Genomic DNA, 25,811 nt, shown 5'->3' on the forward strand with positions numbered 1-25,811 from the left:
TATCTATTATTCTGTAGGTAGAGAATGAGAAATCAAGGACTGAAAGGGCTGAGGAATATCTATGTTTACGCTATTAGAACTTCGCATGTTCTCAAATACCTTGTGGCCCTGGGTCTAAGATCAGGGAAGACCATAATGCTGCTGGATGACCTCTTACATAGGTCTTTTTTCTCATTCCCAGTATCAAAGTAAGAGGAAGCAAGTGGGAAAAATGAGCAAGCCCCTGCCTCAGTTGGTCTTGCTGGACATTTTCTGTGATATTTTAAGGACTTCTTTGGTTTGAGTTGAGCGGACTGGTTCTGCTCCAAGCAGCACGAGAAATAAATGAATGTAAACATGAAAGCTAGATTGTGTTTTCAGACCATCTAGTGAGGTATGGACAGTCATCCACTAGGAAAAAACAGTTTGCTGTAAATAGACCCCAGGCTTTAACATCAAGAGTTAGGTAGAGATATACAGATACAGTGATAGGACCTGAGGGGATGGTTTTAAACAAAGAGAAGGGAGATTTTGGTCAGACATTAGGAAGAAATTTTTTACTCCGAGATTGGTGAGGCACTGACACATGCTGCCCACAGAGATATCCAGGAGTATCCTGTAGCTTTTCATTCTTTGTTGTGCAGGAATCCTTTTTTTTGCACCGCCTTGTGAGAAAGAAAATCTTTTATTTCTCTGCATCTCTCTCCCCCCCCTCCCTCCCTCTCTCTCTCGCAAGAAGATGCAGAATGTCCCTTGATTGGATTTGGCTTGAGAAGTGCTCCAGTAGCAGATAATTTTGTAGGTCCTTGTACTTAGAAGAAACCTGCTGGTGTTGCCCCAGAGGTAGTTTATTAACCTCTGTTCTCCACTTACTGTACTGGAGATATGATATTCTGTCTTCTGGGCTTCTAGGTTCATCTGCAAATCATATTCCATCTGAAATCGATTCAAATTAAGAATAAGTAAATGACTGCAGGACAATTCTTGTAGAGCTCAACCTTTATTAAAAATACTGTTCATACCAGTAATATGCGTACTGTATCTACAGTGAGTCTTACGTATTGTCACTGTACAGTGTTTAGCAGTCTGAGGATATTTATCAAGAAACAGATTCTGAACTGTAGAGTACATACAACTACATCAATTGATTATGAACATTAATCTTTGATTTGTTGTGGGCCTGACTGGTGATCTTTTGGACATTTTCAGAAAGTTTGCAAGGAGTTACAGAAAGCATTAGAGAAGGCTTTTGTGTAGCTGTGTAAGTTGCTGTGATGATCCCTGGCTTCTTTTACTGTTAACTGAACATAAAAATTATATATCATATTTTTATATATTGAAATAATTTTGACATCTTAATTCAACCTTCTTTCTTTTCTGTCGTGTTGTATATTAGTCCCCAGCTAATGAAAAACTCAGTGAAACCAACACAAGTGAGCCTAAATTAACAGTAACCAAAGAAGAACAGATAATAATAGGTCAGGCTGTGAGTTAATGGCTAGAAATAGTGAGTACTAAGAAAAGGCCTTTAGATAGAGCAAACACTGAATCTAAACAAAGGTAAAACCACTGATCATCTGCAAAAAAAAAAAAAAAAAAAAAAGGCTGAAATATGCAGCAAAGAGTGCATTTTGATTTTTAAAAGAAATGATGTGTTTCAGTGTTCCAGTAGCAAAATGTACCCTGCATGTGTATCTAGAAGGATATTAAAGTCAAATACAATAATAATAATGCACTATAATATTCATATCACAGAGTCAAAACCTGTGAAGTTAGCTTGGTACTAGGTAGAGATTTCCTTTGAAGATTGCTGTGCAATCAGAGCATGATTTTGGATTGAGAGTAACCCTGCGTGGAAGGACTTGAGGGTGTTGGTAGGTAAAAAACTGAACATGGACTTGCAGCCTGGATAGCAAGCCGACTGTATTCTGAGCTGCTTCAAAAGAGAGGAGGCCAGTAGGCTGAGAGACGAGATTGTCCCCTTCTGCCGTGCTTTTATGAGACCCCACCTGAGTACTGTGTTGAGCTCTGGGGCCCCAGTATAAGGACATAGATTCATTGGAGTGTGTCCAGAGGAGGTCCATAAAGATGACCAGAGTGCTGGAGCACCTCTCCTATGAAGGAAGGCTGAGAAAGCTGGGCTTGTTCTGGTTAGAGAATAGAAGGCTCCAGAAAGACGTTATAGCAGCCTTATGGTATCTAGAGGGGAACTATAGAAAAGCTGGGAAGGAACTCTGTCACTTCGTCAGGGAGTGTAGTGAGGTAATGGCTTTAAACTACAAGAGGGTAAATTTAGGTTATAGATATTAGGCATTGGCACAGGGTGCTCAGAGAAGCTGTGGATGCCCCATCTGTGGAGGCATTTGAAGCCTGGTTGGATGGGGCTTTAAGTAACCTGGTCTAGTGGGTGGTTGGAACTTAATGATCTGTAAGGTCCTTTCTGACCCAAACCATTCTATGATTCTGCAGTTATCTTGAATAGCATCAAACAGCTGAATGCTGCTACTTTTAGCTGCATTGAGTTGATCCTTACCTTTCTCCTAATCCTGTTGTATTTATGTAAATCAGAGAATTATAAATCCTGGATTTCTTTTCAGAAGGGATTGGGGGAAAAAACGGACAGATAATTGGAAAAGTTGCCAAATCTAATTTTGAAGGAGGACTGAACCAAGGCTGAAATTTAATGGAGATATTCAGCATGGAAATTTCAGCTTAAATACTTTAGGGAAATCTTAGTAGTGACTGCAAATGATCATATAATCATTAGACAACCTGATCAGTACTCATCACATCCACCTCAGCTAGAGGTCAGTTGCACTGACCTCTAGCAGGTCAATCTCACATGTCCTAATCATTCCTAATCACGTTAGAGAAACTAAAGGCTATCGCACACTGGAACTATTATCATTTTTATTTTCAGAGTAAGAGTACTATGGTGCAGCTTGAGTTCCATTTTCCTAGCAGTACACAGATATATACAATGCAACTCAAATGTTACTACTCATACAGTGAGTGGAATTCAGCTGTTGGTTCACACAGTTATGGAATCTTTGGAATGAGAAGATGGTAATAAAAAAAGTCAAGTTGCAGGAACAGTGTAAGGTCCCAGATCTATACTTATAGAGGTGTAACGCAAAGCACTTTAGTGGAATAGTAATTCTGAAATTAAATCATTCAATGAAGAGCAGAATTGGTATTTTATTTTTGTATCTGACATCACAGATTCAGCTCTTTTTGTAGTAATCCCTTCATTGCTACTAAGACTGGTCATATTCTTCCACGATTTTAAAGTTGGCAGTGTCTATTTGGATTTTTGCTGATTCTTCTTTCTGTAGTTGAAAAATTTTGACCATCTGTTCATCATCAGCTCACAAGAAACCCCAAGTCACTGCTGCGTATCCTCCTGTACAATCGCCAGGAAATCCTAAGGAGTTGAACTTGGCAATGGGCTAGTAACAGCTTCTTCATGTCAGATGGTGGGAGACACTTGCTCATACTGCTGTTCCAGATTCCTGCTCTGGATACACTTACATATAATGCTTACTTTTTGAGGCAGGTCCTCTAATTCTATTTCTCTGCACTGAAAATTAATCTAAGAAGGTCCATGTCTACCACTATTAGCAGAGTCCATGCAGAAAGAAGAATCATCTGTATTTATTTGTTGAATAACTCCTTGTTCAATACCTGCTTTCTTCTCATGCTAACTTTTCCTGAAGCTTTTTCTGCCATTACTGTAGTGTTGAGGGCAGGGTGAAAGCCAAGTTGGATTAGCAAGAGGCCTTGAGGACTGAGTCTGCTTGGGCATGTGTTAATGGGCTTTGTGCAGAATGTGATGCAGATGTGAGGGCAGGCAGACTAGAAATCACAATGCTGTCAATAAAGCTGAAGAACTCAAGGGCTTCAGTGTTTTTCATGCTGCCTTCAACCAGAGCCAGAGGGCTTCCGTAATTTCTTTTGCTCCTGCTTCCTCCTGAGGGACAGCTTTCTTTAAAGAAAATAAAGGATGAGAGATAAAGAAGTCCTGTCTGAAAAGACCAGAGGGAACAGCCTGCTGCACTTGATGCCTGAAGGCAGGGAGTTCGTTCTCAGGCTGCACTGCAGAGAGAGAGGCAGCATTTCTCATTTGAAAATAACAGAGACAGATGCAGTCAAAAGTCTGTAGCAGTAATGTCTATTTTTAAATTCTCCCCTATACCAGGAAGAGCTGCCTCCTAATGAGCAGTCATAGACTCTTCACTGTTTTTTATGGTGACATTTTGCTTCTTCTAATTCTCTTCTTAAAGTACTTTTCTAGCAGAGCAGATAATAATTATGAATTATAATCATGTAGAACTCCTCTTACCAAACAACAAACTCAACCAAGATAGTGCCAAACAAAGCTGCAAGCAATTTCTCATTTACGATAATAGAGTTTTCTTCATTACTGCTATGGGAAAATGTCATATCTCAGCTGATGGCATACATTGTTCTTGATGTAATGATCTTCTTTGGTTGTAATATTGACAAACCACTATGCCATCACACATCAGATTTTGACTGCACCTGTTTACAAACTCAGGTTAATTACACTCCGCTGTCTAACTGCTTATTTTTTTTTTGTGGATGTTTTGCTCACATGTTTTTAAGCAATGCTATTTCGTTGCAGATAACTAATGGTAGTGATCTCTTCTCATTATCTTACTTTAATATTTGATTTGTCTGATTGTTGCAGGTGGAAACAATAGGTGATGCATACTGCGTCGCGGCAGGGCTCCACAAGAAAAGCCTTAGCCATGCTAAAGCCATTGCCTTGATGGCACTGAAGATGATGGAGCTTTCAGAAGAGGTTCTCACTCCGGATGGGAGCCCTATTAAGGTAAACCCTTTGCTCTTTATTCTCAGCTAATCAGTGGTACATCAACCTGATGAATTCCACTGTATTCTGTCAGTAGAAGTCTATTGCAAGAATTAAAAATTGCAACAAGATATCACTTTATATATTTCAGTGGTCCCCATCAACATTCATGTCTACTGTTTTAAGCACAGCAAGAGACTTAACATCCACATAATGCACATTTTGGTGTGTAGGGGGGTCTGCTTTGTGTTAGCTGTCTCTTTGTTATATGCATTGAAAGTCTATTTTTGGCACTAGGTGCACTCCTAGAGACTTCCAGTTCAGTTGGTGTGACAAGGAGATGATTCACATGCTCCAGGACTGTCCCATGCTGCAAGCTAAAGCATGGAATGGCATTTGGAAAATTCATTTCAGAAGTAGGCTCCAGAACTTCAGCTCTGTTGTAGATGCACTCAGATAGTTCTGTGGCTTTAAGGGGCACATCTTTTTTTTACGAAAAGTTGTTGATCTGAATACAACTGTGTGGGGACTGCTTGCTCTTTCTTGGTGATACTGTTCCTCCTTCCCACACACTGCCAGTTCTTTTTCCTAGAGTGATACAAGAGGCAGCAGGAGGTGGGAAAGCATGTCCTTTTGTATTTTCTTGAAGGTCCTCTCTGCCATTCTGCTTCTTTTGATCTTACAACAGCCTTGTAAATATAGGCATTTGAAATGGGTAACATTTAGGTACAAAATGGAAATTCAGGAGGGAAGAAAATCCATGGAGATATATGCAAGGCTCAGTTTACATGTTGTCTTCATTTTACTTACTCCTGGTTTGGGTTAAATTGTTCTTCTTATTTTCAGAGAAAATGGGGAGATTATTTAGAACAATTATTCAATTAACACTGTCTAAAGGCAATGACAGAAGTCATATATAGCTATATGAGAAGGCTGGATAGAGTTCCCATAGGGTTGGAAGGAAACCACGAAGCTCATTGAATCCAATTTCTGGCTCCACATAGGACCACCTAGAATTCAAATGTGATATCTGAGACATTGTCCAAATACTGCTTGAATTCCGGTGTTGATTTGAATTTAAGGATTCATCTCATCTGCATATATACCCTGTAAAATTATAGGAATAAGGGCTTTTACAGAAGTCAGCTCTAATTTGTCCTAGTTTACGTATCTACACAGGGGTGAGATGAATCACACCCTAAAAATGTGTATTTTCTCAGTTATCTGTATGGGAATTTTGTAGACCTAGCCTAAATTTGGGTATCTACACTGTAAGCTTCTTCACTCTGTCAGATGAACCCTCCTACAAATGACAAAGAATGCTTAGTCTTCTTAGTAGTTATGTCAATTATAATTGCAGTTAAATGTGGATGCATTACTTTTAAATCAAATTGGCATGATTGCATGGAGTGACCTCTGTTTTTGTTAGTTTCTCATGTACAAAGCTTTGTAGGTGCTCATCATTCCACAGATTTTCACTAACAAATACATCATGTACGTAGAATTTTTTAAAAAGGGATTCAGCTCCATACCATTAATAAGAGACTAATTGTTTTGTACCCTTTGCTATAAGGCATTTCCATGAAAATATTTCATATATTCATGAATATTAGTTTTGAAGTACACTGTGAAAACTGTAAGATGTGAAGTTGCGTGACTTCTCAACAAGGAACTGTAATGTATTGTAATGTGGTTACTTTGAACTGGTCCTATTGATATGGATGGCAAAACAATCACAGTATTTTGACTACATTTTGACCCTAACTCTTATCAGAGATTCGTATTACAAAGAACAGTTCACATTCCTTGAGTCACTGCCAAATGTGTTGAATATAAAATGCTAAAAGCAGTTTTTGCTTTCTCATGTTGAATATGTCCTATATCAGTGTTTGGATATTGGAGAGCTTGAAATCAGAGAGCAGTTATCCTCATGCTGAAACCATTTCTGACATTTTTGCCAGGTATCAGCTGTGGCCTTCATTCCTCAGGATAGTCTAGTAGTCATTTTGAAAAAATAAGATGATAGCTTCACTAACTCTGAGACAAGTTTTCAAAACATAATTCCTAAAAATAAAGAGTCCCTCTGATCTCAGGAGTAAACAACAGTGTTGTGTTTCCTCCCCCTAGAAACTGGCTGACAAACATTGATTGAATAGGAGGAAATTATTCCCAGCCCCTTTATATAATAAATGACACCACAGTGACTTGAACTTTGATTTCTGCTAATTGGCTGACTGTTACCACATGGTTACTCTGTTTTGAAAGCATCTTCAAAAAAGAAGCAAACATGCTAACATATCCTTGGTGTTTGCAGTGAATTTCTCTTCCAGAGACAGTTTTGCTTAATCTTTAAATTCCCTGTACTCGGCATTGGTGAGGCCCCACCAGGAGTACTGTGTTCAGTTTTGGGCACCTCAGTACAGAAAGGACATGGAGGTGCTGGAGCAGGTACAAAGAAGGCAACAAGGCTTGTGAAGGGCTTGGAGAATACGCCCTATGAGGAGAGGCTGAGGGAGCTGGTGCTGTTTAGTCTGGGGAAAAGGAGGCTGAGGGGAGACCTTATTGCTCTCTTCTAGTATCTGAAAGGTGCTTACAGTGAGAGCGGGGCTGGTCTCTTCTCACTGGTGACAGGTGACAGGACAAGGGGAAATGGTCTCAAGTAGCACCAGGGTAAGTTTAGGTTGGATATCAGGAAATACTTCTTTACTGAAAGGGCTGTTAAGCACTGGAGTAGGCTCCCCAGGGAAGTGGTTGAGTCACCATCCCTGGATGTGTTTAAAAACCATTTGGATGTGGTGCTCAGGGACATGATTTAGCGGAGGGTTGTTAGAGTTATGGTAGTATGGTTAGGTTGCAGTTGAACTTGATGATCTTTAAGGTCTTTTCCAACCTGAGCATTTCTATGATTCTAAGCTCTTGGAGATCAGCACTGGAAATGGAATTCAGAAATTACCCCCAGCTTTGTAGGGTGTGACTGGCAGTGATGCACACTGAAGATGGCTCATTATTGCAGAAGGCAATGTCTTTTAGGCAGACTTAAGTTACACATCTTTCTGGGTTATCTTGCTTGCAGAGATTTCACCTCTAGGGAAATCCAACTGCAATTATGAAATGCAGTGCTTTTTATTTGATGATTACTCAATTAGACATCTCTGACTTCATGATTATAGTTTATGGAATACATATATTTTCTGAATTACTTTGATGAATATATTTTGTTGTCATCTCAGGACTGAATTCAAATGTTTGCTTTTTGTAGTGCTTGAAGTGATCATCCCTGTGATAGCAGCTTATTGACATCTTCCTGAGTGACACTGACAGCCTCAGAGATAGACTCAGGAAGTTAGGGAGAAAAGTAAATGATGGAATTAAAAATACTATATAAAAGTGGGAATTAAGGATAGGATTTTTAGTATTAGCAGGCAATCAAATGAAAGTTGTTGTCTGGATTTACAGTTATTGGTATTCATTGTGCACTATATGAAGAACCTGCTCCTTGGAGCAATACCTGGACTACCTGACTAGAAAGCAGTGATGGACCGCAGGATGGTGGCAAGGTGCATGAAGCACGTTTGGTTTATATCCCTGGTCTCACCCTGTGGCTCAGAGCACATAGCGTGCTGCTGGGGGCACCATGGTGTGCAGCTGCCATGTACTCAGGCATCTGTTGCTTCCAGCATAGCCAAAGGCAGCAGAAATGCATACCAGAATGGAGACCCTGTGCCTGCGCTCCTTATAGCAACACAAATGAACTGTGATTTGCACAGTAATGAAAAATCTTCACAGAGAGAGTGGGCTATATTATAGCAGTCTGCACAAGTCCTGTCATCAGTGCTGTAGCACAGTCTGCTCTTTCTGAAAAATAATTGTAACAGAAAATGGATTGATTGCTCTCATGTAAGTGATGGAAGCTCCAGGTCCCTGTAAAATGTTTTCGTACTCATTTCTATTTGAGGCAAAATCCCATTAATTTAAGGGCCTTAGTAAAAGGAAGGGCTTTTGGCTCACTCACTATGTGTAGAACTGGTTATACCCTTTCAGCAAAATGCTTTTTAGTCAGGGAGCTCTGATTTGATTTTGCTTCTGCGCCACTAATTAAACGTAGTGCCCTATGACTGTAGTTTGAAAATATTGATTTAAAATTGCCTTCTGCATTTAAGTGAGCATTACTTGAATGTTCAATATTTATCATACTCTATCTCTTTAGATAAAGTGGTAGTATATTAATTTTAATAGCTGGAGATGATGCTGTAAGAAGAATTCTCCAGAGCGTAGACCTTTAGAAATAAAGGTCACAGTATGTATCTCATTTAATGTGTTTAGACCCTTAATATATTATCAGTGGCATCCCTTTTTATCATGCTTCAAGTCCTGCCCAATTATTCAGCTTGCAGTGTGCATCCTGAAGACAAGAAAGGCTTCCTTTGCAGTTTGTTGTTAAACGGTCTGGGCTGGCAGAACATAGCTGGTTTTAACTAATAAGGTTTTCCCAATGAGTTATTCTCCAAGATTGTCAGCTCCTTTTTTCAGTGCGTGAAGGTGGTCCTAGTAAGGTCGTGAACAGATACAGAACTGGGAACACGCCGAGGACAAATGAATGGTTTACATGAAGCTGCTGAAATTAGCTGCAGTTATGTGGATTTGTTGCGCACAGGTGTTTCTGTCTAAAACATGAAGAAGATTGGGCCCTATTACAGTAATTCAGCACATGTTTTAGAAGGTGTTCCACTGCAGGTGAAAAATGTCATGTATTTTTCAAGTTTTGTTAACAATAATGTGAAAACTAGGCCTATAAACACTTCAGTCAGAAAACTGAATTTTCTGTTTCCTTACCTGCTAATGATGACATAATCTAAATAGAGTAGTGCAGGAGGTTTTCCAGCTGAAATTGGCTTTAACTGGATTAATTAACTTTCAGGTAAGGTAGATGAGACCCTGCATTCATTGGGATTACAGGGCACATGGACTGGTCCTCGGCTCAGCAGTTTCTTTGTTATCACGATACAGTGCTTGATGCATTTGTAGCTTGTAACTTTTAAATGTGCATTACCAAACCTGTTTTTTTATTGGATTTATAAGCTGCACTCAAACAATGCAGACTGGTACTAATACTCTCAACACAAAGCCTGTCTTTATCTATCAGCTAGCAAAAGAAAGGCAGCATAGCTGAGGGAGCATTTCATACCAAGGGTGGGATTAACCTCATCTAATTTTGAATTCTGGCAGTGTAGACAAATGCATCAAAACTTGTTACTCTTACTCTGTAAATGGAGAAAATATGGGTATTTTATTCTGTATTCATCTCACATACTTTCAGTGGTTACTTCATAATGAAATATTTGAATGAGTATTTGTCAGATAAGTGTGACAAATATCTTTACCTCTGAGAGCTAATGAGATTGCAGGAGTATGGACGATGCCAGGGAAGGGAGTTGGACTGACACGTACGTTCAAATCTTGTTTGGTCACAGCCTTCTCAGTCCCATTTTAGATAATATCAGACTTTCTATACTTCAGCTTCCTGTATGTACAGTGTAGGTGACAGTGTTTTGCAAGTGAAACCATTTCTGCAGCAAGCCTAAGCCATCAGGCTGTACAGCCATACCATTGCATTAGTTCTGGTGTGTGCTGTCTAATTAAATACCTGTTCATGATGACTAGAACAGTGAAAGCCTGATTCTTATCAGCCTCTAATCTCTGCATGCTAAGTGGTAAATATTAATAAGCATCAGGTCTGGCTCCTGAGTGAGCATATCGAAGAAGAAAAAGGGCTCTGTGTGTTGTACTGGCTCATGTCCATGGTGAGACATGACACACGGTAATGGGCAATGAATCTTAGCGCCTGTAACTTCTTCTGCCTACTCATTAAGTACTTCCTCTTTCATTATGGTGATAAGGCACTTGGGCTTGAACACAAGTCGAATGAAAGTGCTGACATTTGCTTGAATATATGCTTTTTATTAGTTTCTAAACAAAGCAGCCATTCCCAAACATACCGTGAAGGAAAGTACATCAGTGAATGATATCTGCGTAGTCCTTTTCAGTGCGTCTTGCCTTGTTTTAATTTCGACTGTGGTGTGGTAGCATTATGGCAACTCAGTGGTCCTCGCCAAATGTGCGTCTTTATGTAAGCAGTAACGGGTTGTCTGTTTTGTTTTAAGTTGTTGAAAGGATGACTGCTGATGCAGGCGTTCCCGTCAGCCGTGCGAGGAGCTGTGCTTACGGCAATGCTTCTAGCTCCGTCTGCGGTCTCCTAGCAACTTCGCCTTGTACCCAATGTCTGAATCAGCCTTGGGAAGTGGGAATACCCCACTTCAGGATGGATAACTGCAAATAAGAAATTTCATTGTGTTAAAAGAAAAAAATCCAAAACTTCCACAAAAGAAAGGCATTCATTAAGAGAGATTTTGACTAAAAATTGATGAACAAGCCCACACAAAGGTGTTTAGTTTGACAGGCTTACCAACATCTGGGCAGTGTGACTCCTTTGGATGTCCCTCAGAGCTGCATGTCTCAGAGAAAAGCTTGGTGCTTTTTCATGAGAGAGCTCTTGGGAGGTGGTGATCCAAAGTCAGTTCCCTGAACTTGAGGAGAGTTTCTGATGCCATACGTGCCTTTGGAAAAGCAAAGTGAGAGGAGCAGATCTGAATTACAGAGGCATCTGAAATGCCTCTGTAGGCTTCTGGGAAGCTGTAGGCTTTGTTAGGCTGCCTTAAGGGAAAATTCAAACCTTCCTCAGCCCTCCAATCATTTTTACTCAAGTGCTTCCTTTTGTCTGATTTTAGTAATAATCTTTATCTTTATTACTAAAACCACACTCATTATTTTCAACTTTTAGTCTTTGGAAGGGATTTTATCATACCTAGTTATATATTACAGCCACTGTATGACAATATTTGTGAATATGTTGCAATCACAAGGATACATGGGATTTAATCTTACTAGTAGATGCATAGCAACAGCCTTGTGGAAGAAGTTGGTATGGAAGTTTTGTTAGATATTTATTCTGCTGAAGAGGGATGTTGTCCAAAAGGTTGGTTATTGTTTCAGATAGTATGCATTTCTTGTTTTCATTGGGTACCAGAGTAAAATTCTGGTATCTAATAAAGGTAGGCTTCCAAAGCTTCCAGGGTTTGATCCTGCACAGCATGAGGAGCAGCCTGCTGTGCATAAAATTGCAGGGCACAGAAGCTTGATATTAGCATTGGCAACAAGATGTGAGACCAAATTCAATTAATTAGAAGGCTATGAATATACTCTTCTGCTGACTGTTGTGAGGAAGAGACCTGAAAGATGAGTGGCGAGCTAATTAATAATGTGATGATTGCTGGAAGAAGATTTGTCTTTGGACCTGGGCATTCTCCTCATGCTATTATTTCTCTGACAGTGTTCTCCTGAGAGAACAGGAGAGCAGGAAGCACAAAGCCTTTTTCTGTCTACTCTTGTCTCCATGGCAAAAATAAATCACACTTGTAGAAGCCAGGGTACGTACCCAGGGCACTGTGTGGACTTTTCCATTGTTTATTAATTCGCAGTGACTACTACATTTTCACAATTCTTTCTGACTCACAGAATTTGGGTTTAACCCAAGTGCTTCTGTAATTCAGTGATATGGCCTGTTTGCTAAGGCACACAAAACCTTGCTTTGATGGCTGTCCCTAGCTCATCATTTTGTCCCAGTGTCTTGCAGGGAACAGACAATTTCTTCACCTGCTCCTCTTAATGTAAGTATGTGCACAGGGAATACTGGTGATGGTTTCAAGACTTAGTTCCTACATGAGATTTGTGGCCACAGGATATGCATCTGGACTGTGGGGTTAGGCCTAAGGTCACTGCTCTGATTCTCACGGTTCAGCACTCATTCCAGATGCAAATGCCTCTAAGTAATAATCCAGATGTCTGGCTAATGGTAGTTGGGAATTTCCCACGGAAAGCACTTCTTAGAGGCAAACACTGAATTATCAAAATTAAAAACTTCTTTAGAAGTGCCTGGACTGATTCTTGTAAGTCAGGTTTACCACATTTTGGTGAATTTCTGATAGAGACATTTTCTCTCAAGAAGCATTAGGAGGTTAGTGACTGTGGCAGTCACTTGGATGAAAAAAAAAAAAAAAGAAAAAGAATTTATACAGAGTAAAGAATTGAAATTTTGGCCTCTGGGAAAGAAAAAAAAAGAAAAAGAAGAAGAAAAAGAAGGAAAAAAAGATGAAGAAGGAGAAGTAAAATCAGGAAAAAAAAGGAAATAGAAAAGGAAAAGGAAAAGAAGAAGAAAACACATTCTTGGCTATTTAAGATGAAAGATATCCTATGACAAACCATTTTGCCCCTTGGCTTCAGCTGGCAGGGCACTTTGCACAGCTGCTGAAATTGTACGTTCTGATCCTGATTTGCTCCAGCGGAGAGCTTCCATGCTGAAGCTAAAACTTTCTACTCTTATTATTGCCATTAACTCTTCAATGCTTTATTAGACAGAAACAAACAAACAAATGATAACAGCAACAAATAGAATTAAAATTAGCTATCAACACAACCCACTAGGTTAATTAATAATCACCATAATCCTAATTAATAATCCCGTATACACAGGAATTTTCTTACATCTTCACATAGGTAACAGTGGATGAAAATCTTTAAAAAGTGAGAATCCCCACATGCATAATGATGTTATGTATTTGTAGGAAAACAAGAACAAAACCAAAATTATATATAAAGTTATCCATGAAAAGGTAAAGAACTGAGCTAGGGAACTCATGGAAACTGAGTTCTGAACTCTTATTTCTTTTAAGTCAAGGGTCCATTTTCCTAAATGTCTGTTCTCTTCTTCCCTCTGTATGTCTTTCTATCAGATAAGATTAGAAGTTAGTTTTCCATTATCAGCTACCAAACTATTTTTCCTCTCTCCTGAGATGGAGAAGAGATGGAAAACAAAAAACCTAAATAAAACAGTGGTATGAGTGATATCATACGCAATCCTACGAGTAGTCACAGGAAGTAAGTAGTAATGCACTGAGAAATGAGCACTAATTTTTGCATTAAAAAAGTTCTTTATTGGATTTTGTGCAATAAAATAAAATCTGCTAAAGCTTGAGTTGCCTCCCAGGTGAGTTAATAGGCACTGGCGCTCTCACGGATAGGATGCAGGGAGGAAATGCCTGCCGTATGCTGCATTGCTACGGCATCTGCCTCTCCTTGTACTCCAGTGTCCGAGCTGTCTGCACCTTAAAATCAAGGAAGCCTCTTCTGGATGGTGCCAGTGATAGGAATGAGGAACCATTGTCATTTCAGACAGTATGTTGTCTTTTTTAGGCTCTGCAGTATTTTCTTGTCAGAACCTCCATTATGTTACCGATGTCCCTTCATTTTCTTTCTTTCTTTCAAGCCTTCAAAGAGTGAAGCTGCCTAAATACAGAATGACAGAATGGTTGAATTTGTAAGGAACCTCTGTAGGTCATCTGATCTAACTCCCGTGCTCAAGGAGGGACATCCAACTGTTTTTATCTACAGCCACTAAATTGTGCAGTTTAGTGGTGATCAAGGCAAATCTGCCTCCTTTGATCTGAGCTTGCTTTAAAAGTAAGAGATGGTATATGGTTTCTTCTCTAGGAGCTCTCCAGTCTAGAGAAGTAACACATCCTCCTGGATAGCGCAGCTTGGGCACAACGAATGTGCTATGTGACAGTGCTAACACAGATCCCTCTGCTTTCACCCCCAAGCTGACAGGAGAAAAAGATGCAAGAAGGGATCTCTTTTCCATCTTCTTTTCTCCCCTCCTTTGTTTCCTACTGCATGAGGTTCACTGGAAATAAAAAGACAACAATTAAAAAATGAAGCTGAGTTGCATGTACTTTTTTGCTGCACCCATTTCTGTAATGCATTTAAAAGGCATAGCTCTACTTTCTTTCCCATGACAGACTAGTTGTCTTGTCCTTTTTCTGGGTTACTCCTTCTGCTAATCTATTTTTGCTGGGAGGGTTATACTCATTGCTGAAAGAGCTCTCATACAGAAAGGTTTTCCATCTTGCAAGGAAGAGCACCTCAGTAGCCCTTGTCTTTTCTGGCCCTGGATTGCCAGCAGAGTCTTGTGCAACATCCCACAGGAGCTACCTTTGAGTTGTCCCATGGAGAACAGTGTCTGTCTCAGCCTCACTGTGTAATCCTGTAGATGTGTTAACCTTTATGCAGCTCAGGCTCCATACTCTGTTCTCCTCAGTTATGGGACTTTTAGAGACAGCTGTCAACATCTCCTTCACAAAACTGAGAAAAAATAAATTGTATTTGTTAACGATAATTCACTGCTTTCCTTCCTCTATTCCCCACAAGACACTCACTTCTGAGAGTAAAAGTCAAAGTCTGCTGTTTTAAGCACAGTTTAAAAAGCTCTGTCACTTAACTGTTGTCATTATGTGGTGCTAAACAGTGAGTCATTGTGCTGTGCTATATTTGAGCAAACAGTTCAGATGTGGGGTGGATGCCGAAGGGTAATACTTGGCCTTCTGTTTGAAGCTGACAAGTTCAGCAGCGTTGTTTAACTGTTTCAGAATAGCTTTATTCTCTATGGAAGAATGCATTTCCTGTCATAAATAAATCCATAAAATAAATGTTTAATGGCATTTCAACTTCCCTTCATGTGAGACGTAGAGTATTTTTGGAAAAAATGCCAATACTTCAGAGGAACTTGCAAGAGCTTCTTCTGTTCAAACTAGGGTAAAAGTCATTCAGTGTAAATAATCACTTTCAGAGACTTTATATTAAATAATCTGAGCTATTATTTAGACAAAATAATCTCTATATTTTGGTATATTTCATGTCTTAGTTTGAATTTTGCTTTAATATTTTTTTAAAAAAAGAGGAAATGAAGAGGAGAGGAGAGGAGAGGAGAGGAGAGGAGAGGAGAGGAGAGGAGAGGAGAGGAGAGGAGAGGAGAGGAGAGGAGAGGAGAGGAGAGGAGAGGAGGTAAAAACATTAGTTATGAACAGAAAAGGAGAAGAAACAAGTCAAAATACTTTTAAGGATGCCAAGTTAATAAACGGGCTACTTGGCTTCTTCCTAAAATTTGAGCTATTTGATTAGGGCAATAAAAAGAAAGAGGAAAGTGGTATAAACAAAAATGGCTTAGGATATATTGGAATTTCTTCCAGCTGTTAGAATTTTGATGGATCCAAGTGACTATTATTCAGAAGGAAGATACAGTTTTTGAATTGAAAGCTTTCTTACAGGAAGAAGAATGTAAGAGGGAGGTGGGAAATGATATATTTCTGAGATCTCATTTCTCCTTCCTGGAAAGTGGAAGCACTCCAGCAAACACATGGCCCTGGATAATTTCATTCCTCTTGCTGAGATGTAGTTTTCCTGGGGAGAGCAACATAATCTTGATATTCAGCTAAATACTATAAGATTGCTTAAAACTCCCACTGTTATCTTAAAATTTGAAGAGACAGAAACTGATTAAAAAATGCTTATCTAAAGTGATGATATATTCTTGAAATTTGATATTCATCCTGGAAGCATTACATGTTCATTATAAAAGAGTAAATATTCAGTCTTCTGTGAAAGTAGAGACAAATCTCATATCATTTGAATGGAAAGTATCATTAAATCCGTACTTACCTTGTTAAAAACGCACCTTTTCTGTCATCTCTGTAAAATGCCTGTTTTTCTCTCCATGACAGCTTACTTAGTGGAAGGTCTATTTGTGATAGTTTTAGAAAATGAGTGAAAACAAGTAATATGTACCATTCTAAGGAAAAAAAAAAAAAAGATTATATCCAAAAAAGAGGTAGATATTCAATTGCGTATAGTTTCAAAGGTTCTTTTGGTGAGAAACTAATGGCTGGTACTGCTTTGCTATTGTTCTTTCTGAAGGCTGGTCATTTAGAAATTAAACTGTGGCCACAAACAGCACTTAATTACAGTTCTCATTTCTGTTGGGAGCATCAACCTGTTTTACTTAAGCCGACTGAGCCTTAACTTCAAGAAGTATTTTGGTTTTTTTGAGTACTCTATGATAGTGACAATGGAAAAGAAGGAATATTTAATGACACAAATATTTTCTTGTTATTTCAGTAATTGTTTTTTTTTTTTTTCTGAAAGAAAAAACAGAACCCCAAAAACATCACGTTCTGAAGGTGACACTAGAATGGGCTGCCCAGGGAGGTGATGGAGTCACCGACCCTGGAAGTGTTCAAGGAACGTTTGGCTGTTGTGTTGAGGGACATGGTTTAGCGAGAACCATTGGTGATGGGTGGATGGTTGGACTGGTTGATCCTGTGGGTCTTTTCCAACCTTGGTGATTCTATGATTCTATGATTTCTAAGTCCAAAACACAAATCTCTATTTCGCTTTGTAAGAACTTTCTCAAAGGTAAAAATTAAAATATGATGTGGAGGTTTTTGTTTGTTTGTTTTGTTTTGTTTTTTAATTGTGTTTCTCTTTGTATATACCACAAAGCCTTGCATTTCTTAGGAAGGTATTTGATGTTCAGTTTTACAGTCTCCCTTTTCTTAAACTTTTGTGAAGAACAAAGCACGATTACATTCTGTTTGGCCTGAAACATTTTCTCAATCTAAATGAAAAGAAAATTTTCACAGGCTTCAATGAGTCCTTCATTTAACCCTGTTTGTCTTCAAAGTACCATCTTTTGTATACTGTCCTCTTTCTTCAAGTGTATTTTCATAGCCACAGCATTGGACTAGATGGTCTTTTGGTCTGATACAGCATAGTTGTTCTTATATTCTTATCTGATTTATTGCCTGCTCCTGGTCACAGACCTCTGCAGCTAAAGTCAAGTTCTTTTTCAGAAGAAATGGAACATTTTATATCAAGGATAGCTCAGATAACAAAACAAAACAAAACAAAAAGTGCAAAAATTCAGTCTGGTATGAATGAGGTCATGGTCACTCTACAGCATTTCATGGTTGCTTATACACTGCGATTTCCTCCCCAGTGGTTCAATGGAGAGTTTGTCAAATTGCTAATTATAAACATATTGAGGAGACTATAACATCCTTCTTCTGTTCTCAGAGCTTTCATTATTTCTGAGCATTTGCCAAAGAATTTTTAGCTTTTCTGCTTTCATAACTCTTCCTTGATTTTTTCCATTTGTTGTATTTTGTGAACGTTGTGAATATTGTTTACCTAAATTATGTGACATCCTTGTTAGCTGTACAGAGCATAACCTTATAGTGCATGAGAATCAGTGATAGAAAGCTCAATAACAAATACTACTCTTGTTCACACAAGAACACTATTGTTTGCAGGAGATGAGATTAATTTTGCAAATATCAGTCCCCCAGTAAAGTAAGTTTTCAGTTGTGAGTGTTCATGACTAGAAAGAAATGAACCATTCAAAATCAAAATATTTGTTTGCAAATGTATTTTTGCACAGTGAAGAAAGGTTTTTCTCATAGCAGAGAACTATATCTCCAGTTATGTCTACGTAAACTTACAGAGCCATGCTCTCCAATCTGCAAACTATAATATGCTTACATTTTCCATTCTAGTTTCCAGGGAGGCTAACCATGGCATTCTACATAGTCATTCTATAAAGCTCAGCGTAACTCAGCACAGAAGGATAAATCAGGTATATCTTCCTCTGACTTTTCTCTAAGTAGAGCCAGCTGAAGGCGAATCCAGCAAAGGACCACCAAGATGATGAAGGGACTGGAGCACCTCTCCTATGGAGAGAGGCTGACAGAGCTGGGACTGCTCATCCTGGAGAAAAGGAGGCTCAGGGGGATCTTGTCAGTGTCTATAAATATCTGAAGGGAGAGGGCAAAGAAGACAGGGCCAGGTCCTGCTCAGTGGTGCCCAGTGCCGGGACAGGAGGCAGTGGGCACAAACTGAAACACAGGAGGTTCCCTCTGAACAGCAGGAGCACTGCTCTGCTGTGCAGGTGACAGAGCACTGGTACAGGCTGCCCAGAGGCTGTGGGGTCTCCTCCTTGGAGATCTTCCATAGCCATGTGGATGTGGACCTGGGCATCCTGCTCTGGGTGTTCCCGCTGGAGCAGGAGGTGGTACAGAGGGACCCAGATGTCCCTTCTAACCTCAACCATTCTCTGATCCTGTGAGATTATTATTTATTTTTCTCATTTGGTGAAAGGTTGCGTGCTTTGGAAAACACAGATTCTTCTAATTCTTCTGTGAAACATATTAATTCTAGGCAGATCAGAGAGGCAGGCGCTGATCTCTGCTATCTGATGACAGCAACAGGACCTGAGGAAATGGCATGGAGCTGCATTAGGAGGGAGTCAGGCTGACTGCTAGGAAAAAGGTTCTTCACCAGGAGGTGGTGGGCATATAACAGGCTCCTGAGGGCCCCAGGACAGTGGGCATGATACCAAGCTGCTGGAGTTCAAGGAGCATTTGGACAACACTTTCAGGCATTGGGTTTGCATTTTGGGTGGTCCTGTATGGAGCCAGGGGTTGGACTTGATGATCCTTGTGGGACTCTTCCAATTTGGGATATTCTGTGATTGTATGATTCCGATATTTCTGCTCTTTTGAGATGTCAGTTCTGGAAAAATGAAAGTGCCTCAGGTCTCACCCTGACCCATTCCAGATCAACTATTGGTTAAGAGGAGTTTAGAAAACTAAATTCAAAGTCCATGACTTGCATTAGGCAAAACTCAGTGTCTCACACTTCAGGTAATCTAGTACCATAAACCTCAAAATAGCATAGTGGATGTTCTTGAGACTGTCATATTTTCTTCATTTCATATTTTGAATGACCTCAGTTTTGTTTCACATAAAATGTTTTTAAAAATTGCAGTTCGTATGAAACTGAATGTTTTTCTTGCTAATCTCAACAGCAAGCTTCATTGTTACGCAGCCCACATAACATTAATATCAAAGTGAAAAGCAAGAGCTAAATAATGTTTTGCAAAAATAATTTCTTCCTTCCTTCCTTCCTTCCTTCCTTCCTTCCTTCCTTCCTTCCTTCCTTCCTTCCTCCCTTCCTCCCTTCCTTCCTTCCTTCCTCCCTTCCTCCCTTCCTCCCTTCCTCCCTTCCTCCCTTCCTCCCTTCCTCCCTTCCTCCCTTCCTCCCTTCCTTCCTTCCTTCCTCCCTTCCTCCCTTCCTCCCTTCCTCCCTTCCTCCCTTCCTCCCTTCCTCCCTTCCTCCCTTCCTCCCTTCCTCCCTTCCTCCCTTCCTCCCTTCCTCCCTTCCTTCCTTCCTTCCTTCCTCCCTTCCTCCCTTCCTCCCTCCCTTCCTCCCTTCCTCCCTTCCTCCCTTCCTCCCTTCCTCCCTTCCTCCCTCCCTTCCTCCCTTCCTCCCTTCCTCCATCCCTTCCTCCCTTCCTCCCTCCCTTCCTCCCTTCCTTTAAAGAACGTAGAATGTCAGAGTCAGATTAACCTTCTCTATGTTTGCAGGACATTTGAAACCCAAAAAATCACTCTGTAAATGCTTGTTTGTATGACCAAATTGCAACAGTGGATTACTTTTAATTTGATTTTCTGAAGACAGAAAAAAAACATGGAACCCTGATAACTTCCTGAAAAATTTTCTCTTTACCTTCCTCTAACCATACCAATAAAGCAAAAACAGAAGGAACACAATAGGAAAAACTTGGTTAGTGATTGTACATCTATAAATGCCAAGCGTGTGCGAGTAAGAATCATGCAACAGGTTGATAGGCAGTATAAAACACCGAAATTTGTGGAAATTGATGTGAGAGAGGTCTGTGATACCAGTTGTACTGCTGCTTCCTGTTCACTAAGAAAATGTTTAGTTGTGTCTTCCTCAGCAGGATATGGGTATTATCCAGATATGAATATAGTTTATTTTGCCGTGGAGATAAAACGTTCATTTTAATTCATTTTGTTTGCAGACATTTCTAAATCCATCTCCTTATATGTCTTGCCCCATAATGACAGTATTATGAATAATGCCTTCACATTCTGTTGCAACTATTTCCTGAATATGCTGCCAATTTAGTGGGACAAGGTTCTAAAATAAGGAAGTGACTGATGCATTCGTTTGTTTTGTCCAACACTGAAATTTTACTTGTGAGATACCTTCTGTAAGAATAGTTATCATTTACATCATATGATTATGCACAGACATATAGGTTATGTTCTTTAGGTTTTGGGAGTTACAGCACTTAAACTAGATTAATATGGGCATGCTGCGAACTTACCAGCTGACATTACTTCCTGTTGTCCTATCTCGTCTTTGACCCAAATAATTTCTCAGGCAACCTTTGAGTCAGTAAAAACCTTTGAACACTGGTTTTTGTGCAATTCAGGAGATGTGCTGCAAATATGCAGACAGCTGTTGGTGTCAGCACAGGGCTAACTGGGTGCAAATGCAGTCAGCCCAAATCATGTGATTTGATGGCACCTTCTGTTTTAAACTCTATCAGGCCGGACTGAGGCAATATCAGAAGTAACATTTGAAACCTCCACAGAAATGGCACCTTATCACAACTGTTACTTTTAGAAATAATTTCTGGGGAGGGTTTCTGTAAGTCTCTCGGCGAAGTAGAAATTGTTCTGTACCTACAAATAGTATTTAACGCTGTATGCCATTTTTCTGCTGAATCCATTTGTTTAGGTAGAGTCAAGGATGTGTAGAGAGGATTAAGGACTTTTGCTGCTGAGTTACATTTTAAGGGCTTTTTTTACTGCCTTGTCCTTACAGCCAGGAAGGCAGACGAAGGAAAAAGTAGCTGCAGTCAAATATACCATCATTAATTAGTGCGTGTGGGTTATAAGAAAAGCCTTTCTTTAATTCAAGGAACATTTGAGGAACCCACCCAATGCATAACTTTGAAAAAACAAGCAAAGACAGAAGATCAGAAACACGCTGGCAATGAGGAGAGAGATTAACTTTGTACTTGTCTTTTCTGGTATTTTCTGTAGGTGCTGGTGACTCTGTGATTTGAGTCAGTCCTTATATTATCCTTATTTTAGTCCTTATAGACATTTGGGATGTGCCACTCTATTTCGTGGCTATACTGAAGCAGATCTGATCAAGCTCATTTGAAGTTAATTTGGATTCTGTATGCCTGACTGAAAACTTAGAGGACAGATATAACCTTTAAGATATTTGAAATGGAAAAATAGCCTTTCTTGATCTGGCAAAATATAAATAAATAAAAAGATGAGATACAAAGATCTCATGCCTGCTTGACTACGTTTCCTCATGATGAATACAAGCGTGTACTTCCTGATTAACATGTTCTTCACACATTGGTCTAAATTTTTATTTATTTATTTTATGACATGTTTTGTAGTTTAAACAGTCATTAATTAAATGTATACTTCATAGGAAAATATTTACTTCCTTTTGCTCACATTTACATTTTAAGTTCAGCTATGTATGTGAATTTGGATGGTAGCTGGTGTGAATAATGCACTTGTTTATTTTTATAGAAAATAATTAATTGACTTCAAAGGAGAGAAAAGGAGTTTACGTTACTCATTCCCGATTTCCACAATGGGGAATGGTGTCTATGAAACACGTAGTCTGAACATTATTCTTCTTTCCCATGGGGATTATTTAGAAGTTCACTGGGATTCCCTAAATTTGCTTACAAACCAAGATCAATTTCTAAGACTAAATGAAGAAAAATTGTGGTGAGTAATCAGACACAGTCCACTATAGTAGCTGCTTTATAATGATCTCTGAGACACACCACAATGCAGTCTATTGTTACAAGTACCTTTTGTGCTCACGCTGCCTACCTTTTATAAAGTAATTGGAATTTAACATGCAACAGCTTTGAAATGTACGAAGCCAAACCCTTCATGTGGGAAGCTTCTGGGATTAAACAATTTTGCAAAGAGGAATTTTAAATGTGTTTTGACTAATTTCATTGAAGGTTCGTCTACAGCATTTTATAGAAGTGAATCTCATAATTTTATGGGCCTTACAACTCTAATTAAAGATGTCATTGTTTTCATTTTACATTTCAGTCCTGAATATTTCTAATACAGTCATAACGTTTTTACTTAGCAATGAACTAATTGTTCTAAAATGTCAGTCACTGATTTGAATTTTGGAAAGTAAATTTTTCAGTGCATAATCATAGCCTTGTCTGGCTAATATTAGGTAGTTAGGTTTGGTCTCTTGCTCTTGTCATGGATGATCAAATAGATCTGTCTACTAAGCACTACAAAGGATCATTGGATGAGGCCCTTACTTCTACTCTCAATGTGTTTTGGAGTTCTCACTTGGTCTAATTTTGTTTCTTTGATTGAATGCATCCACTATACATGATATGAAAGAGCAAGCGTTGATTTGCACCTTGATATGCCTATAAGAGACTTCCTTACTTTGAGCAGAGCTAGTGCTTTAATTTCCTTTCACAGGCATCTATGCACCTAGTTCGTACACATCTAAACTGCTTGTTAAAATCAAGCAGTGTAGAGGAAGAGAGGGCACTTGCTTCAAAACTGCTTTGTTTTATTGAAACAAAATCAATGTAAGATGTTGATGCATTTTACTTTGGAAGTTACTGCTCTTTAGTGAAGCAATCAAAGGATTCTCTCATTCTCTCATCCATGTGGATTCTGAATGTATAACTGCCAAAACATTTATCACGAAAGAGTTTATTTTTATGCTTTTCCATATGAAGCAGAATTAACCACCATACTGCAATGTAACAGTGATTGTTTGTGATGAGGAAAAGGACAACACCAAAATAACATGACTAGTTTGATGTAAAATTGATATGTATTAGCAGAACTAGAATAGTGTGTTAAAGACCTGTATGGTATTGCTTAACACAGTCAGCTCAGGAATTTGCTGGCATTAATGTATATAGACCTGGCAACAGTATGTAGATCTCAGCTTCTCTGAATATTCATCTGCCATATCTCAGTCTTTGACAATAATGAATTGCATATATTTTTAGGTGATTCTCATGTTCCTCCTACTGAGAAATAGTTAGTAAAACTATGAATATTTAGTGTTCTTTGCCCTCCCAACAAATCCTTTAAAGGATCTGAGCAGATTATTGATCTTTTCTGATACCATCCAGGTTGACAGTACCTAGGTTTTAACTTAGTATTAGTGGTGTAGGTAAGTTAGAATTCTGAAGGAAGAAACTATATACAGTCTAATTACAATGCTTGTGGCCCCAACTCTCTATAGTTGACCAAATTGCATGTTAACTTAAGTTCATCTTGGCCGTCACCTAGCAGATCTTTAATAGAAATTTCTGATTTTCTCTACTGAATTGTGCATTTTTAGTTTGGAGAGTGTTCCTGGATGAATTCAGTTTGTGTGATCAGTAAACTTAAAATATATGTTCTTTATTGCAGATCATTGCTGTACACATTAAATAAAATTTGGCATGGTTTATGTTTATTTACTAGGCACAAGTAAATGGAAGACACAGTTCAGATGTATTTCATGTACTTTATTCATACATCCACTTAATTTCAACTCAAGATGAATGCGAATAAGAATGATTAAATTGGTATGATTTAGTCTTCATAAAACTACAGACATAGACTCTGAAATGTCTAATGATTTCTTTCTCTCCAACCATTTTCTCTTAATTTATTAAGGCTAAGTAAGCAATAATATCAAATATAATTTTCTTGGTCTTCCTCTGTATATAATCGTAACTATATTTAACTTTCCAGAGTCATTTCTGTTTATTGATTTTAAAAGTACTATTATTTTATTAGTAAGATCAGTAGCTAATTTATTTACTTGTTTGGACTGAATGGTCTCTGCAGATGACCTACTAAAAAACATTGTCTTACAAAACAGTCCATATTAATCTCAGAAATCTCTATACAGTTTAAGAAACCTATAAATTTAATTTTCACTCATTCTTTTCTCCTCTATTTTCCTACTTTGGAGAAATGGCTTTATTTAAGGTGATTGAATGTTGCTTTGATTCTGCTTTTTTTCTGGGGTTGATTTGATTATATATCATCACATAAAACCTGAATTCACTTTTAAAGGCAAACATTTATTTTTGTTTAGCAATTTAAGGGAGAAGTATTGCCAAGTTGGTTGCTCTTTGTTGGAGAAGAATTCTTATACTTCTATTTTCAATTATACCAATTGCATATCTGACATGTATGTAGAGTATGAAAACTTCAGTGCACCAGAGGATAAAGGCACTCTTTCTAAGAGAACATCTTACATGTATTTGGGAGGAAAGGGCTAAAGGATGGAAGATAAAGAAGTTTACAAAGGATGATCAAAGAGAGATAGTTTTGGGGAAAAAAAAATGACTGGAAGAGTTCCAAATAAAGCACAATCAGACATGAGAAATAGCAAGAAATAAGCAAATTATGATAATATTGGTAAAGTAAATAACAGGGCTAGATATCTGTGCCCTTCAGCTGCCAAACTCACCCAATTAGCAGAGTTCCAGATTGGCTGGGCAGCAGTGACAACAGAGAGTTTTTTAGAAATGCCGTGGTATCATCTGCTACTTCATCCAGAACTAAATCACTGTTTAATTTGTCTAGAGGTTTTCAAATGAACATGCAAGTATAATTGAGGCTTAAGCTCTTCATCTTTCTCTATTGGTCTTCCACACATGCACAAATATGCTTTTATCTCTGTGTGTGTATGTTTGTGGATTACAGAAAAATTAATCTGTTGATAGAAGGTTCTGCAGGTGGACAGAGGTTTTCTTTAAGCATATTACCATGTTTGAATACATGTACTTACAAACTTCATAACAGGAAATTATAATTATTACATATGTTTCATAACTTTGACTATTGTTTATAGGACACACATGCTAAAGCCAAAAGTATAAGTTCCTATACTTTGTTTTCTATCATTTTTTTTCTGCAAGGGGGATGTGAGTGTGTGACAGGGAGGGGAAAGGTCAGTGAATAAAAGAAGGAGAGAGGTTAGACTGCAAACTGAAGACTTTCATTCCTATAAGTGATTCGTCTTTATCACAGAGCAGTTTGTTTTCTTACGTTTGGATTTTGTCATCTTTATATCATCAGGACTTCTGTACTAATTGCTCTGAAAAAGAACTTGCAAATAAGATTCAATTCTCTCTAGTAATGAAAAC

At 38.7% G+C, this 25,811-nt stretch overlaps 1 protein-coding gene across 1 annotated transcript in view; it reads left to right on the forward strand.

Annotated features, from left to right (window-relative positions):
• Positions 1-25,811, forward strand: part of GUCY1A2 (guanylate cyclase 1 soluble subunit alpha 2) — a 145,595-nt gene that overhangs the window by 82,961 nt on the left and 36,823 nt on the right. Inside the window, exon 6 of the mRNA XM_001233953.7 lies at positions 4,691-4,834. Coding sequence (XP_001233954.2) covers positions 4,691-4,834 — 144 coding nt within the window. The remainder of the gene's footprint in view (positions 1-4,690; positions 4,835-25,811) is intronic.

This window comes from Gallus gallus, chromosome 1 (genome assembly GCF_016699485.2).
Source record: "Gallus gallus isolate bGalGal1 chromosome 1, bGalGal1.mat.broiler.GRCg7b, whole genome shotgun sequence".
Classification (NCBI taxonomy): domain Eukaryota; kingdom Metazoa; phylum Chordata; class Aves; order Galliformes; family Phasianidae; genus Gallus; species Gallus gallus.